The 16,007-nt window shown below is 39.4% G+C and overlaps 1 protein-coding gene across 4 annotated transcripts in view; it reads left to right on the top strand.

The window, feature by feature from the left end:
* LOC147302492 (semaphorin-5B-like) overlaps nt 1–8,670 on the top strand; it is a 46,969-nt gene extending 38,299 nt beyond the window's left edge. For all 4 annotated transcript variants that reach the window (XM_086282494.1, XM_086282491.1, XM_086282493.1 and 1 more), the window contains 7 exons: nt 41–266; nt 1,231–1,452; nt 2,119–2,289; nt 3,226–3,375; nt 3,685–3,720; nt 4,709–4,920; nt 5,020–8,670. In XM_086282494.1, coding sequence (XP_086138620.1) covers nt 41–266; nt 1,231–1,452; nt 2,119–2,289; nt 3,226–3,375; nt 3,685–3,720; nt 4,709–4,920; nt 5,020–5,181 — 1,179 coding nt within the window. In that variant the 3' untranslated portion in view covers nt 5,182–8,670. The remainder of the gene's footprint in view (nt 1–40; nt 267–1,230; nt 1,453–2,118; nt 2,290–3,225; nt 3,376–3,684; nt 3,721–4,708; nt 4,921–5,019) is intronic.
* The last annotated feature ends 7,337 nt before the right edge of the window (nt 8,671–16,007 follow it).

The following is a 16,007-nucleotide window of genomic DNA, read 5'->3' as shown; positions in this document are numbered from 1 at the left end:
AGCTCTAAAGTTGATGAGCTGTTTCCATCCTGTTCTGCAGGAGTACAAAGCCTGTAACCTGGAGGCTTGCCCTGAAGTTCGTCGTAACACCCCCTGGACCCAGTGGATGCCCGTCAATGTAAGCCAAGACGGGTCACGGCAGGAGCAGAGATTCAGGTACACATGCCGGGCACTTCTGCCGGACCCCCAGCAGCTCCAGCTGGGCAGGAAAAAGGTGGAGACCCGTTTCTGCCCCAACGACGGGTCTGGAGCTTGCCAGACTGACTGTGAGTACTGGAAATAAGCTGGGAGATGTGGAAAAGCGAGTTTAACAACTTAGGGAAACTAGAAATGTTGCCATATTTTCTGTTTGTAAGTCACAGCAGATGTGCTTGATTGTAAATGTGCAAACACAGCTGTTGCTGTGATTACCTGCTAGAATGCAGGTGTACCTGGATTCCACAGGGAGGGTAAGCGGGGGTAAATTTTTTAAGGTTTGAATCATTTTTGTGAAGTTTTTCGACTCCATACAGCAGTCGTACACACGCTATCTGCCTAGAGCTGTATCTGTCTGAGCTTTTATCAGCACTGCTGGTGGCATATCTCCCAGTATGCCACGCTAAACACAGCTGGTTTCCTGTCTGTGGACATCAGTCAGCAGATTGATTAAACATCATTGAACTGTTGTGGGGAAGCAGATGTCCTCTTCCTTCATCCCTCAGAGTCATCTAAGCTTTTGTTTTTTTTCTCTTCTCCCTCATAGAATCTGGATTGTATCACCCTTTGGGTATTTACTCCAAAATAAGTAAAGCTGAGGAAGTGGGAAATGTCATTGTTTTTCGCAGCTTGTGTGACTGCTCTCAAGTTGTCATCCTCAGAAAAGAAAATCTTAATGAAATGTTTCTGGTGGCCTCATTTAAAAGCCTCAGGAAGCGCTTCTGATTCATATGTAAATAATTTGCAATTGTGGGTATACCAACTGTATGTGTGTGTCAGCGTACAGGGAAATCTAGCTCATTTTGTGCCTGCATTGTACCTCGCTAATTGTTGTTTCATAACAGGCTGGCTGCTGAGCTTAGCAATAAAACCATACAATAGCGTGTCTCCGATTTGAATTCAGAGAAAATTTCTGACTCGTTCAGCAGATTGTGGCAGATGTTGTGATCGACTTGTATATTTTTTTAGTGTAATTTGTTTCCCTTGTTTGGATTCTAAGATAGAGAACAAAATGTGTTTTATATTTGTTGCCAGCTTTGGTTGAAGACTTAATGAAGACAAGTGTCCGAACTTCATCCCAGCCACAAGGTGCCCGATGGGGATCCTGGGAAACGTGGTCCAGCTGTTCCCAGCAGTGCTCCAGAGGCTTCCGAACTCGGAAACGCAGCTGCTTGACGATAGAAGGGAGGATCAACCCCAGCGCCTGTGTGGGATCGCCGGTGGAGTATCAGGACTGCAACACTCAACCGTGTCCAGGTAACAGAGAGCTTCTAGTGCACTGTACCTCACAGACTGTACATAAATGGTGGACACAACCACAGTGACATTACCAGCTGGACACTGAGGTCCCATTAAGCATTAAGCCTAGAGCTGATGTTGATTGGGTGGTGGATCTGACTGCAGAACTGTGGTCACTGCATGCTCACGTGTTAGCGGCTAACAATCATTAGGTACCCACATCCTAAAGCATGCATACATTGATTTCCTGTCTGTCTTTATTCTAGTGGGGACGATCGTTTACAAGATGAATGTATGTTGTATGTCTCATTTATTGTTGTGTTTCATTAAATAATCAATCATTAAATCATTAATTAATTCAGTATATAAATAATTGAATATTCATTCATTTAATTGAATTTAATAATTCTTTTTTTCCAATTTTAATTTATTAATGGCACATTTGATTTATTATTTAATGATATATTTATTTAATTCGTTTTGGTACTCATGGCCCTCCGCAATAGACCTCTGCACAGTTAGACTTTTTGCTACTATATGAATCTCCCCCTGGTGGCCAGTGGAAAAAAATGCCAATTAAAAACACTTGTGCACTGAGGTCACAGCTACATGAAACTGTTATATACCATCATTAGCTTGCATTACATTGTGTTACATTATTATGGGGTTTTCTTCTAAATCTAGTGAATGGAGCCTGGTCTTGCTGGTCTGCCTGGTCCCAGTGCACGTCCAGCTGTGGAGGCGGGCACTACCAGAGGACTCGGACATGCAGCAGCCCACCCCCTGCCAACGGAGGAGATATCTGCATAGGCCTGCATACTGAAGAGGCCCTTTGTAATATACACGCCTGTGAGGGTATGAAGGGATATGTGAAGCCGCACTATGGAAGGTTTCAGACAAACCAAAGATGTGTAATGGTCACAGATGGATCAGTTGAACATATTACATCACTAGCAGATTTTGTCTGTGTCTAGGTTTGAAGACAAAAGCTTTCTAACTGAAGTGAAGATGAGTAAATTATGGTACAGATATTATCAGCAGTTATAATATGAATTTCTGTGTCTTAGGGGGGGATTCACTACAAAGGACTGCAGTTAATCTGATTTGAACATTAATGTTGTGAAGTTAAAGATAAAAGTCAGCTTATAACTTTCTTACAAACAACCCCTTTATCCAAATTTCTAAATTTTTAAAAATTCATTACAATTATTACACCATTAAAAATACTCTCTAGATTCTCTCAGTCTATCTAGATTAAATAACTGCTTCTTCTTTGGCCACTGATGGGAAATCTCCCCCACACGGGCCAATCAATATTTGTGATGAGAAGGAAAACAATGTGGCCGTTGGAGCCTCTCCCAGCATGCGTCGTCTGAAGGTCGGAGAAGGAACGGAAAAACAGTTAATGAAATAGCTCCAAATTTCCCTATCGACGTGAATTTGGATGCGAGCAGCTTCTTGTATATCTTTATTCCCTTGGACTTTGAAAAGAAGAAAAAAAATGCAGAGACACGGGAGGCAAATCGGTGTAATCAACTCCTCGTCCATTTTAGGCTTTTGTTCGCGAAACAAAGCGATCCCGGGAGGCACACAAGGTTGCTGACTGATGATGATGACCATTGCACTGATGCACTGTGGCCAGAACTCGTCAGGCTGCACTCTTGGTGACTTACCACACAGTTCCTCTCCTTGCAGAGGAGGTTGAGTTTGTTGGTGATTGGAAAAATGCTCATTTATTTTCCCGTTTCTCATTTGGACGTTTGTCGTTTTCCCTGATTCCTGTGTTTGCAGGTTGGGGTGAATGGACAGAGTGGGGGGACTGTGACGACGAGGGCCTGCAGCATCGCACCCGCCGCTGCGATGAGAACCAAGAGGCTGAGGTCAGTCTCTGCCAGGGCAACGTCACCCAGTCTAGGCCGTGCCAGCCTCACGAGGTGCCGGGTAAGCGCATGATCGCACATGTAAACAGGACCGCTGCAGACTGTTGCAGATATAAGCTGGAAAAATTAACTTGAATGAAAAGTTTAATCAGGCACGCTAAATGCTGACTTGTTCACTCTGCATTTGGAGAAAATTAAAAAGATGAATTAGCGGAGATGTCAGCAGCGTGCCTACCTCGAGAACAGGGAAGGCTTTGTGAGAAATTAACTACTTTTGTCTTGTTTGATCTCTCGGAGCTGCTGTGATTTTCTTTTTTCTTCTTCTCTACATTGATGGCTTTTTTTTTTTTTCATTTCTCTTTCTCTGCAGTCATTTTGCCCGGTCAGGAGGACCAGAGCTGTGGAAGTGAGTGAAAACAACTGATGTCTTTCTGTTCACTCTCCCCCAAATAATTACACATTGTTCCCAGCTTACACACATACACACCTCCTGCGCTCTTCAATTCCCAGCATGAAATATCTGCAGGGTTTCCTGCTTTTCTTCCAGCGTTGCATCCAAACCAAATCAGTATCTCCTCGGTTTAATTGGAGGATGTAGCAACAACTAGCCATTCTTGTAAAAGTTATTGGCTTTCTTCTTCTCCTGATGTGTACCACACAGTTGGTACCATATTGACTTTTGTTTGTGACTTCGGCCCCGCGTGGCACGGGATTGGCCGAAAATGTGGAATCGATATTGGTCCCATTCAGGTAGTGACATGAACTTTGAGTTGCTTTTAGTTCCTCGCTTTCTTTCCCTTCTAACAAAAGCTCAAATTTTTTACACCACCTTCTAGACAGACTATTTTCTATTACAGTGAAAATTTTACCTCAAAAGTGTTGCAAATGCATACGACATGACCCACGAGCACGAGAAATTTCACACTGCCAGCTCTTCACAGATCCACAAATATAAGCTGCGTTCAAGTGGAAGTGGAAAACTAGGAAATATAAATTCTGTATATTTTGAATATCAATATAATCCTGGTCAATGTGTTCTCGAATTTGGAAGGAAGGAAGCTTTTTTGCAAGAGAAAATGATACACAGCTGTTTGATCCTGTGTGGTCAAACAGCTTATTTGCGTCTGGATCAGACACAAATAAGCTGTGCACACAAATAGTTACACACAAATTGCACACATTCGTAAACTTAGTTTATGCTTGCGGATCATATCGTGTGCATTTGTAACATTTTGAGGCAAACTTCACTTAAAACTTCATCAGTGTTATTTAGTGTCCTCGATTGTTTGTCATCTCAGCCTATCATTACCCATCCCCTTACAAGGCTACATTTCTCACTGGTTTAACAATGGCTCTGTTTCTGTGCTCTTCCTTCCCCGCCTCCCTGTGTACAGCCTTTACCTTGTTCCAGCTGGCAGCTGTGGGCTTAGCCAGTTTCTTTGCAGCAGCCCTCCTGTCAGCTCTGGCCTTCACATACTGTCACCACCTGAACCGACCATCGGCAGAGTCAGCGGTAATCCACCCGAGCACACCAAACCACCTCACTTACAACAAGCAGGGCAACGCCACGCCAAAGAATGAGAAGTACATCCCCATGGAGTTCAAGGTGGGCTTGTAATTACTTTAAATACATTTCTAAATGGTTGATAGACTCTAAAGGTTTTTAAGTGAGGATTTTTATAAAACACGGTTTGCCATTTTGTAGATGCTGAACAAGAACAACATTCATGTCAACGAAGAGACATGCAACCATTTCCCCTCTCCGGTGCCCTCAGGCAATATGTTTGCCACCACCTACTACCCTTCCAGTTTGAGCAAGTACGACTTCCATCCAGACTCGCCCTGCAGGACCTACATGCACAGCTGAGAGGAGGCCGGGCTTCAGCCAACAAACTCATCCACCACAATGTGCTCATCATTCAGAAATCAGAGCAAAGTCTTAAATAGTCTTAAGGTAAATACCAAAATGATTTCTATTAGAGTTATTCATGAAATACCCAAATATTTGGCCATGCAAGTCATTTTGGTTTTGGACTATTTCTTTGCTTTAAAGCAGTTCCAGCTGTGTGTCACAACTCAATATCATTTTTGACCACAGCGCTGAGATTATAAAGATTTCGAGTATAAATCACTCAGATGTAAAATTCCTGTTTAAAAAATCTGACCCGTCTGCGCACCATCTCCCTGCACGATTTGTCATTTTACCCTAACAAGAATAAATGTCTGCCAGCCCAAAAACCCCGCAGTCAGTCAACGTGGACTGTGTGGTGCTGTAACTAGGGAAGATTGAATTTATTAATCCCAGATTTGGGGACTAATAATCTTCAAAATAAGGTCAATTGTGTAAATATAAAGGAAGAAGCAAAACAAAGGTGATCCCAAATTACAGTTCACATATAAAGAAGCGCTACTGAGAGCACATCGTGAGTGTCTTTTTAGTTTTCCGCATCTATAGGAAGTTCTTTAAATTCTTATATTTTGACGGTACTTTCAGTATCCCACAAAAGCCGGCAGCCTTTTCGTTTCCTCCCTTTCTTCACCATGTAGCTGCCTGTTTTCTTAGAGCCAGAATGAGAGGTGACTGGTTTACTGATTGCAGAGACTATGAGCCAGTAACCAAGAACGAGCTGTGGGTGGTCCGATCGATCCGGCCCTTGTTTCAGATGTTGTGCGTGCATCTGTTCGTGAGCCACAGTGCATCAACTTTTACCTCCCAGAGGAGGACTTGTTTTGTTTTGTTTTTTAAGGCTCGTTTGTTCTCTGATGAAACCACCATCTACAGGGATCCCCCCCGTCTACTCACTTCACCCTCCCTGAAGTGCCCTGGTCATGCTCAGGGTGCCAGAAAGCAGAACCCAAACCTCCAGGGCTTGAACTCCGCTGACATTGTGTGTAACTGGATCCACTGGACTCTTTTGCAAAGACTGATTTCCATGATAAAAAAACAGATCCATGAAATGATGGGTATTAAGGAACATCTCCACTCTGAATAAAGCTAAGAAATAAACAGACTCGCAGCTTATTCGCTTTAATTTTCATACTTAGCTGGCAAAACGATGGACAGCAATCCTGAAGAGGACATTTTTGACACGCTTGACTTCGTACTGTACATTGGTAAAAATAAAGAAAAGAAGAAAATGCATGTTTGCCAACTTTTCTATCAGCAGAATGAACAAATTATTTTAGGGGTGTTCACAGATTCATGCTGATTCAGCTATGGAAAAATATGGGGGCGTACCGCCCCGATTTTACAAGGCTACTGTTCAAAAATCACCAAAAACAATACAGCTGTTCATGTATATTTCAACAGAATGTGAATAATTCATTATCAGTGTTAGACTTTTCAAATGAATATTAATTTCATGCAACAAAATGTAACTTTTTTGTGATTAACTTGCTTATGGTGGCTACAATTTTTGTTTTTATTTAATAGCACATACTGAAGTGACTGGGAAACAACTGCTGCCCCCAAAAAATACAAAAATGTTTTGGTTTATGTTTTGGTTCTGCACAAATTTAAAATGTAAAACTTTAAGATGATAAAATGTGCTTAAACGTTGGTGTTTTCCATTGAGGAAGACAACGTAGAAAATAACTGGTTTCTCCCTGCACGTCTCTTAATTCAAAATTGATCAAATTTTGAAGCTGCTGAAGTTCAAACTGAGCAACAGAATGATGAAGAACGATGAAGACAACAGTAACTCAAACCAAGTACGCAGATGAGCATAGGCTACAGCAGCAGAATACCACACTGGATGTCAGTCCTGTCAGCTAAGAACAGAAAACTGAGGCTACAATTAACACAAGCTCACCAAAATTGGGTAATAGATGGGAAAAATGTTGCCTGATCTGACAAATCTCAATTTGTATTGTAACATTCAGACGGCAGGGTCAGAATTTACCTTTAATCAAACCTCAGCAGGTAGCAGAATTGTGTGGGGAACATTTTTTTAATATAGTCTTTTGCTTAAACTCCGCCTGAGTAATGTTGCTGACCATGTTCATCCCTTCATCGCTACACTGTACCCATCAATCTCTGAAGAATGCTTCCAGCTCCTTTGTGAGTCTATGCCACAAGGAATTATGACAGTTATGAAGGCAAAAGAGAGTCAAAGTTATTACTAGTAAGGTGTATCTAATGAAGTGGCCGGTGAGTGTAACTTAAGTTTCGTCTCGTGATGGCGTGTCTCATTACTTGGACAACATTGCACACACTTGTATAAATGTGTTTTTCAGCTATTTGTTGCTTATTTCTTCAAATGGTGGGTAATTTTTCTTACAATGTGCCATTTTTTACATAATATAAAATATAATGTAATACATTCTCGCCCTATGACAGCTGGGATAGGCTCCAGCGCCCCCCGCGACCCTGAAAAGGATAAGCGGAAGCGAATGGATGGATGGATGGACATTTCCTGGGGAAATTATTAGGTAAATAAATAGGGGCATCTTTGGCACGGTTACTCGGTTAATTTTCCACTGTTAGGAACATGGAAACAAAATCGTTGCTTTTAGCTGAAAAAGCTGTTAATGTAACTGGATTGGAGGTGCACTGGTTGATCACTGGCTCTAGTTTCCTGATGATTTGTGCCAGATTCTGTTTTGATTTGCCGAAAAAGCCCAACCTCAAACTCTACTGCTGAAAATTTCCCACATAAAAGTCACTGTGAGAGGAAATTGAAAAATGTGTTGGCTTCTAGTAATACCAAAAACACTTTGCACCCTTAACCTCTAAATCATAACAAATTTGAACCGAATTGTATATTTTTATTTTAAAACAAATAAACTTTACAATAAAGTAAAGTGATTTTTTTTGGTGTTAAATCCAAGCCCTGTGTTGTTAATGATAAAACGTATATTGCATATTTTGTGTCTCTAATTTGTAAATACCAAGAAGTGAATGCACCAGTTTCTCAGCATTTTTACACAGCATGAAACAAAAAGCCCCGATAGTACAATATGTGTGTTTATATACATGTAACTGCATGTACTGACATTCTTTCATGAATATACAGTCCATGTTTGTGTAAAGTGTACAAATGTTTGAATGTATTTAACCAAGAAAGTGGAAATGTCTTTTTAAAAACGGTGTTCCTACCCTGTCTGCGGCAGAGAAAGTGAGTTTTGTATTTAAAGGCCACTTTGGTGTCAAATCTGATTCACACTGGACACAATTTATCCTCATATTTTAAGAAAAATCCCCAAAATGGATTTGTTTTGCTCCCAAAAACGCTTGTGTTAAATATGATTGATGTGACTTAACACTGCCTTTTGGACACTGTGAACTTTTGCTACTCTATATTTTTCTATAATGTACACTGAAAAAAAACAATGAAGATGACAAAAATACATTTTGGTGCCAATAGTTTGATTGTCATTGCTTTTTTTCCCCTCACATCACCAGCAGGTAAAAATTGAATAACAGTACTGCTATATGGTGACGACCACACCATTTATTGAAAAATATATCAAATAAGTGCAAAAAATCTTTCAAATTCATGATGAAATCTGCTCGTTTTGGACTACAAATGTCTTCTTTTAAAACGGAGACAATGGATTTTAGGATTTTTAAGGATGAGGAAGTAAAAATTGCAAATGCCTAGTACGCCTTGCAGACAACAAGATCAGGAATGTGCAGTTTTAAGACTCTTTATGCCGTTCTATTCAGTTCAAAAAGATCAAATGAACTATTTTATTCAATCGATCTTTCTGATTGATTTAATATCTTGGATGTCTCTACACCACTCTACAGTATGCTGACTTTACAGCTATCTGCAAATAGACTAAAGACTGAGCTGATACAGCAAAGTTGAATAGAGCACAAGGCAACATAGGCTGGAGCTTTAAGTTTAGAGGTTAGAAGATGTGCTGAATGCCCAACAGATCAGGAGAAATATGATGCCCACACTAGCCTTGCTTCTGAGTAAGATTACGTCCAGGCAGTTGTACCCGAGGATACGAGGTCAAACTGGAGAAACTGACCATGATGATGACATATTTTGCAATTTTAAATCACAGATATTGGAATTTGGGGGGGAAAAACTGCACAAAGGATTTAACTGTAATAAGATTTATTTTGTGTATTAAACCAAAATCAATATTTCCAGCTGAGGTGAGGAGAACCACTGAAATGTCAGCACTTTGGTTTCTAAAAATGATTGTTTCTTCAGCTGTGAATGTTATTAGGAAAAATGCTGCTGTCAGAGTGCCAGGCCAAACGCTGAGAAAGCAGAACCAGGCAGTCTCTATGTGTCCCGCTGTATTAGACCCTCTGAAGTGGTTGATTTTGGTAAATTTTGGTACCTAAAAAGAGTCATGCACCCCCGCCCACCCCCTCACACTTTACCTCATTTATAGGGACAAACTGGGGCCACAGCCCTGCACAGTTAGAGGTAAGACTAAGTGATGAGCAAGCACAGCTACTTTGTTTTCTTTCTGATGTCACACAAAATCACTCCAACTCCAAGCATGGGCTTGAGCAAATAAATATAAGCTTAAATAAGAGAGGACAGTCATGAAAACAGTGTGACATCACTATCCAGCCCCCAAAATAGACTAGAAATAAAACAAATGGGCTCAAAGGCATAAAAATAATTGCTGATATAGCTTTTCTGTGCACTCAGGTGTTATTCCCTGCAAGTCGTTTGACTGCAAAAGGTCACAAGGTGTTCTTCTTTTAGCGACTTCACTGCCTCCACTTCCCTCATGTCTTTAATATTTGACGTTGTTTGAGAGCAGACGAGCTTACAGGTAAGTCAAAATGGCAACTTTACCATTTTGTATACCGGGGTGAATATGTTTCTATCTTTGCAGGTCAACAGAGTATAACTGATAAATAATACAAACAGCAGGAGCAGGTGGAGAAGGGAGGGAAGGTGCAGGTGCCAGTAAAGCTGAAAACATTATCTGCACTATGTCCTCCGTTTGTTTACTTACTCACGTTACTAATCTGTTAAAGAAGCAGACTTTTACTTTGAAATCTTTTTAGAATGGGCAATTTGAAATCATCTAAGCTTTTGACTAAAGCTTAGATTAAATATCTGGCACCAGTATATTCACAGTGCAACTTAACCGGCTCTACAGTTTTGGGCATGTTACTGGACTAATCAAGCATAACGTTTCATCACTGAAAGTAATTCTTCTGTTCATGAATGCAAGTAAATGACTGTAATTTGGCAAGTAAATAAAAAAAAAAAAATAATAATAATAATAATATGCTTTACCTTTTTCTTAAAACAGTAGATTTGTAAATTCATGGATAACAATTAATAAATTTTAGCCTTTGGTAATTAACCAGTAACTACCAGCACTGTTACTCTGACTGTTAATAACTTCAGTGACATAATTTCATTTAATGTGGTAAATTGGTGGCATTACCCATTACAGTACTGGATAACACTGTATAATAATGTCACATTATTAAGCATTAGCAGGTGCTTAATTTATCATTTATATGTTATTACGCCTCCAGTGTGTTTCATTTATAAATACAGATATGTTTATAAATATATCTGTATTTACAAATGGCATACTAAGGAGGAGTAATGATATATAAATGATGAGCACTTTATAATACCTTAATAATGCTTAATAGTGTGACATTGTTATCTACCTAGCACTTCTGTAAATAGTACTATTATTACTACCTTTACTTCGAGCACTTGAACGTTATTTTTTATGGCATACTTTTGCTGTAAATGTACACAGGCAGACAGTGTGAAATGTACTTGGCATCCTTTGGTACTCATGTGAACAATTAGAATATGCAATGTCAAAAAAAGTAGCGCTAACTCAATAAACAGGATGCACAACACTCTGCATGCCTTCATAATGGTGATTTATGCAGAATGTGGTCTTGGGATAGTCACTGCTGAAGAGCTCTTGATTAGTGACAAATTTCAAAAGCTAAAATTTCAAAGCTGCAGTCGGGTCTGTTGCTTGCCCACCGCTAATTTACCGCGGCCTTTGTGGGATTATTGCTTCTGTAAGATAAAAGGCGCTGCAAGGCCGAGTTCTTAGAAATCCTGCTTTCTGTGACTGAGGCTGTAATCCTGTTTGTGCTTCCCACTGTAAGAGCAGTGCTGCTGGATCATGGCAGTAACAGCTATGTCTGCTGTTGGAGAAGCCACACCTTCCTGCCCCAAAGTACATGACACATGATTAAAAGTGTGGAAGGAAAAATCTTTAAAACACGTAATACGCAACGATGTTTTCTACATGTGCGTGCTTTTTGTGCACATTAAATAAATTCATGGTGTTTCTATGCTTGCCAGGATAAACACCTGCCTGTTTGAATACATACATGCACTTACATATGCTGTTTTTATTAAATATATTAAATCATTTAATAACTATTTACAAAAGGCACCAACCGCTGATTAGCTCACATTTTTAATAAAAGACCAGCGTCTACCCATCAAGTCCCAAATGCTTTACTTCACATCACTGCCCCGAATAGATGGCACTCCAGTGTTTGTTGTTCACAGTCCAGTGAGCAGTTCTGCTCTGCTGTCTGAGAGTTTAATCTGCTGCTAACAAAACGCCGGGTCACCAAAATAGTCAACCCTCACGCAGCATATTAATTTATTTATTCATGTGAATTTCTGTTTCCACCCCTTCCCATTTAGGAGCAGGAAAAGAAGAGTGTAGAGTCCATAAATATTTCACAGTACAAAGAAGATGAACTGCGCTCACTAGTCACTTTATTAGGTACAGCTGTTTGTCTAATCAGTCTCTTTACACAATCTCACCAAAACTGAACAATAAAGACTCGAAAAAAGTTCAGTAAACAATGTGAAAGCAACTTTTCTTGGAACATTTTGGGTCCTTTAGGGCCCTTTAATACCAAATGATAATGATTTAAACCTACCTGAATATTGTTACTAACCATGTTTGTCACTTCATGATCACAGTGTACTCATTTTCTGATGGCTTCCAGCAGGATAACACATCATCATAAGCTCAATAATCGTGGTCATGTTTCTTAAACTAACCACGATCTCAGTCTAATAAAGCATCTTTGGGATGTGCTGCAACAGGAGATTTGCATGATGGATGTGCAGCCAACAAATCTCCAGCAACTGTGTGACAGTATCACGTCGACATGGACCAAAATCTCGGAGAAATGTTTCCAGCACCCTGTTGAATCAATAATGTGAAGAATTAAGGTAGTTCTGAATGCAACAGGGGCCCAACCCAGTACTGAGAAGGTGTAACTAATAAAGTAGCTGTGCAGTATTTATTCACAAAGGTGTTGTCACTCACTGTTTGCACCTAGTTGGTCCCTGATTTAATAACTTTGAAGGGTTTTTTTGTTGCCAGATATCATTTCTTGTTTGCTCATTTAGTTAATAAGCAGCAGACCCTAACCCATAGTTTCAGTCACAGACATATGCAAGCAGTTTAATAATTTAAAGTGTGAAATCCACCTTTGACATTTACTCATGGAGCTTTTTCCCAATCTTACATAAATACATTAAAATGTAACCACGATTGAGTCTCTGTAAGAGAGCTGGTTGTCTTTACATCCCATAATACAATCCATATTATCCCAACTTGAAGCAAAAACAACTTAATCTGTCCACTTTAAAGCCAGTTAATCTGCTATGTTCACTTGTTTGAAGGTTTCTCTGATCAAAGTGCCTCAGAACATAAATCAGTGTATCAAAGTATTTTTTGTTTTTTTCAATATATGAAAAAAAAGTGCCACGCACTGACACACAGAGGAACATTAGCAATACCTTTATTTTTTTGTTTTTGCCTCCGGGACACTATACATCACATGCTTCCTCTGCAGAAGCCAAAAATAAAGTTTCTGCTTAGATTTTGTTATCCTTGCCAGCGGACCGTTATGTTTTCATCCAGGCTTCATGCGATGCACGCCTGCAGATACAAGAGATCGCGTGAGAGAAGAGATGTGTTATTGACCAGGTGAGTGCAGAGGCATTCAGGTACCTTGGAGGAAAAAAAACAAACAACAGATAAGAACCACTCAGTGTCTCAGAGGGCTGACTAATGGAGGAGCTGGCTTGCGCTATAACATGTTCTTTGTTAAAGCTGAAGCTTCTCTGCAGATACAAGTAAAACATACTGCATGCATCTGTTGTGACATTTTGCTAGAAAATTATTTTAAATGATCTAATAACAACATAAACTCAATTATCTTATGAAAAAAGAAAATGTTGCAGATCTACTCTCAAAATTTTACAGCCAAAAAGCGTTTGGCACAATTCTCAGTTGGAAAACTGTGATCTTTATTTGCAGTTAGACAAACTGAACCAAGAGCTCTTCTAGTAAATTAAAATGTGTTTTTGCAGTTTCAGATGCAGGACAGTCCATCAAATTGATTGTGACCACTTCATTGACTTAAAACTGATGTGTGCTGTAATTTACTGACTCACCGTGAAGTTATAGAACCACACGGATTTCTCCCAAAGATCGGGTTATGTGACAGATAGTAATATTACTGCTTTTGACCAATCAGCAGTGGCTTGAACAATGTCAAACTTCTGTGTTATTCCAGAATTCCAGTTTTTCCACATCACCTGCTCCCACACTTGTGCTCATAACATCAAAACTAATCATGGTAAATTGAGACCAATGCAGTGTGTTCGATAGTTGTTCTAAATGTTGTTGTTTCTCTTGGATATTTAGGCATTAGTGAAATTTGTGGCACAAAAATGGTGGCATGATATTTGATCATACACCCTGTTCATGTAAAACTAGCAGAAATGATGCTAAGCATCAGCATTTAAGACACTGTGAGTACCAGTGAAATAACTTAAATCTTTAAAAAAAAAAAAAAGTATAAATGATCAGGATTTTGATTGCAAAAGCTGCCACACAGGACAGGCTAGAAAGAAAGAAAGAAAGAAAGAAAGAAAGAAAGAAAGAAAGAAAGAAAGAAAGAAAGAAAGAAAGAAAGAAAGAAAGAAAGAAAGAAAGAAAGAAAGAAAGAAAGAAAGAAAGAAAGAAAGAAAGACATTCAAAGAGAGTGACACAGTCTGGAAGCCTGGAATAGGTAGGAAACAAACGATTTCAAGGACTGGAAAGAAAACTGGTGAGAGATGTGTCTAAAGACAGAACAAGTGTCAGGACACCAGCGAATGACTTAGCAAAGTTGGGAATTATAGTCTTGAAGAAATAAAAAAAATCACTAGAACCCTGTACAGGAGTGGACTGCGAGGTTTCAGACCAAGAAAAACCTTCAAGCCAGATTGAAGTATGCAAAGATATACAACAAGGAGAATGAGAATGGGCTGAGATTGCTCTGAGACAACACATTACACAGCTAACCGTTAGCATCAGGGGGGTTAATAATAATTTTGATCCTGGTAGTTTTTGATTTTTGTGAAATTATTTTGTTTCTGTGTGCAAATTAAAATAATATAAGCATCCAAAATATAACAGGAATGTCTGGAAAAGCTCTGCTCTAATTAACAGCACTTTGTAAATACTTAAAGAAATTACATTTTTATTGGGGCCTAGTGCTTTGTCTGTACATCTGTGGTGTATACAGTAAAAGAAATGTCATTTCATGTACCCGATGCACTAACTCAAAGGGACAGTGGTGAAAACATACTTCAGTTGTGCCCCTGAACCTACTGGTGGGTCCAATAAACAGTGTTCGGTCCTTGTTACGGTCCCTTTGATTATACTGCCATCTGCTGAGCAAAACGTGAAACAACATGAAAGTGGGGTTTGCAGAGAATATGAATAGTTGGTATTAGCTCAACATTAATATGTCGATAACATACACAGTTCCTTTCTAAGTTCTCACAATCCCAAGTCTTTCTTGGGACTGAATAAAAACCCCTACTAACCTGATTTATTTGTTCAGATTTTTCCTGAAGGCTAGTCCACGTTTCTGCATAGGTGTACTGTCTGCGAGTCTATATTTGGGGAGGGTAAATCGCCCCCTATAAGCATACATGCCACATATCACTGATGCCTGCTTACAGTACAGGCAGGTATCAGTTTGGTGATGCAGAAATGAAACAAAGAAATGGAAACTTACCTGTTTTCTTGTTACATAAAAATGATTTTAATAAGCCAAACGCTTGTTGGAAGAGCTGATGAGACAACAAACGAACTCATCACTGGAGGGAAATAAAAAGAATCTCTTGGCAACCGTTTAGTATAATGAGAACTGCAGAAGCTGAAACAGCCAAGAGCTAGATCCAAAGCTAAAGGTAATCATGACGGACAGCAGAAAAGAAAGACACTGTTATATGTAGAATTATTATTGGGGTTATTAATTTTATGACAGGGGTGCACCTAAATTAGACATAACAATAGCTTCATCAACCTTGAGTATCCCCCCCCCCCCACACACACACACACGGGAACACAATATATATATATAAAGGTCCCTCAGTTTAAGTGTCAGAGAAATTTTTTTTTACTTTTTTATTTTAAAGGTTCACAAGACTTAACGTTTGAAGTGTGCCGAGAAGAAGAAATCTTTCTGTTTTTGTAGAGGTGTAGCCTCTAGTAAATTAGCAGTGCATATGAAGCTCATTTACTCTCAGTGGTTTTTAAATTGTTTTAAATTTTGTTTACTATTTTGAACACACATGAATACACGTGAAAACAAGATAAAACAAGACAAAATAGGATGTTATATGTATTCTTCATTATCACACTTCAGCAACAGCAGTGGTTTTTTTTTTTTAATAAACTGCCGAATAAATG

The sequence above is a fragment of the Aulonocara sp. 'chitande type north' Nkhata Bay genome, linkage group LG23 (genome assembly GCF_057382095.1).
Source record: "Aulonocara sp. 'chitande type north' Nkhata Bay isolate Kocher_YH1m ecotype deep benthic linkage group LG23, A_spYH_male_GT1.1, whole genome shotgun sequence".
NCBI classification, from domain to species: domain Eukaryota; kingdom Metazoa; phylum Chordata; class Actinopteri; order Cichliformes; family Cichlidae; genus Aulonocara; species Aulonocara sp. 'chitande type north' Nkhata Bay.
The sequence above is the reverse complement of the archived record's forward strand: the minus strand, read 5'-3'. Positions and strand labels throughout refer to the sequence as shown.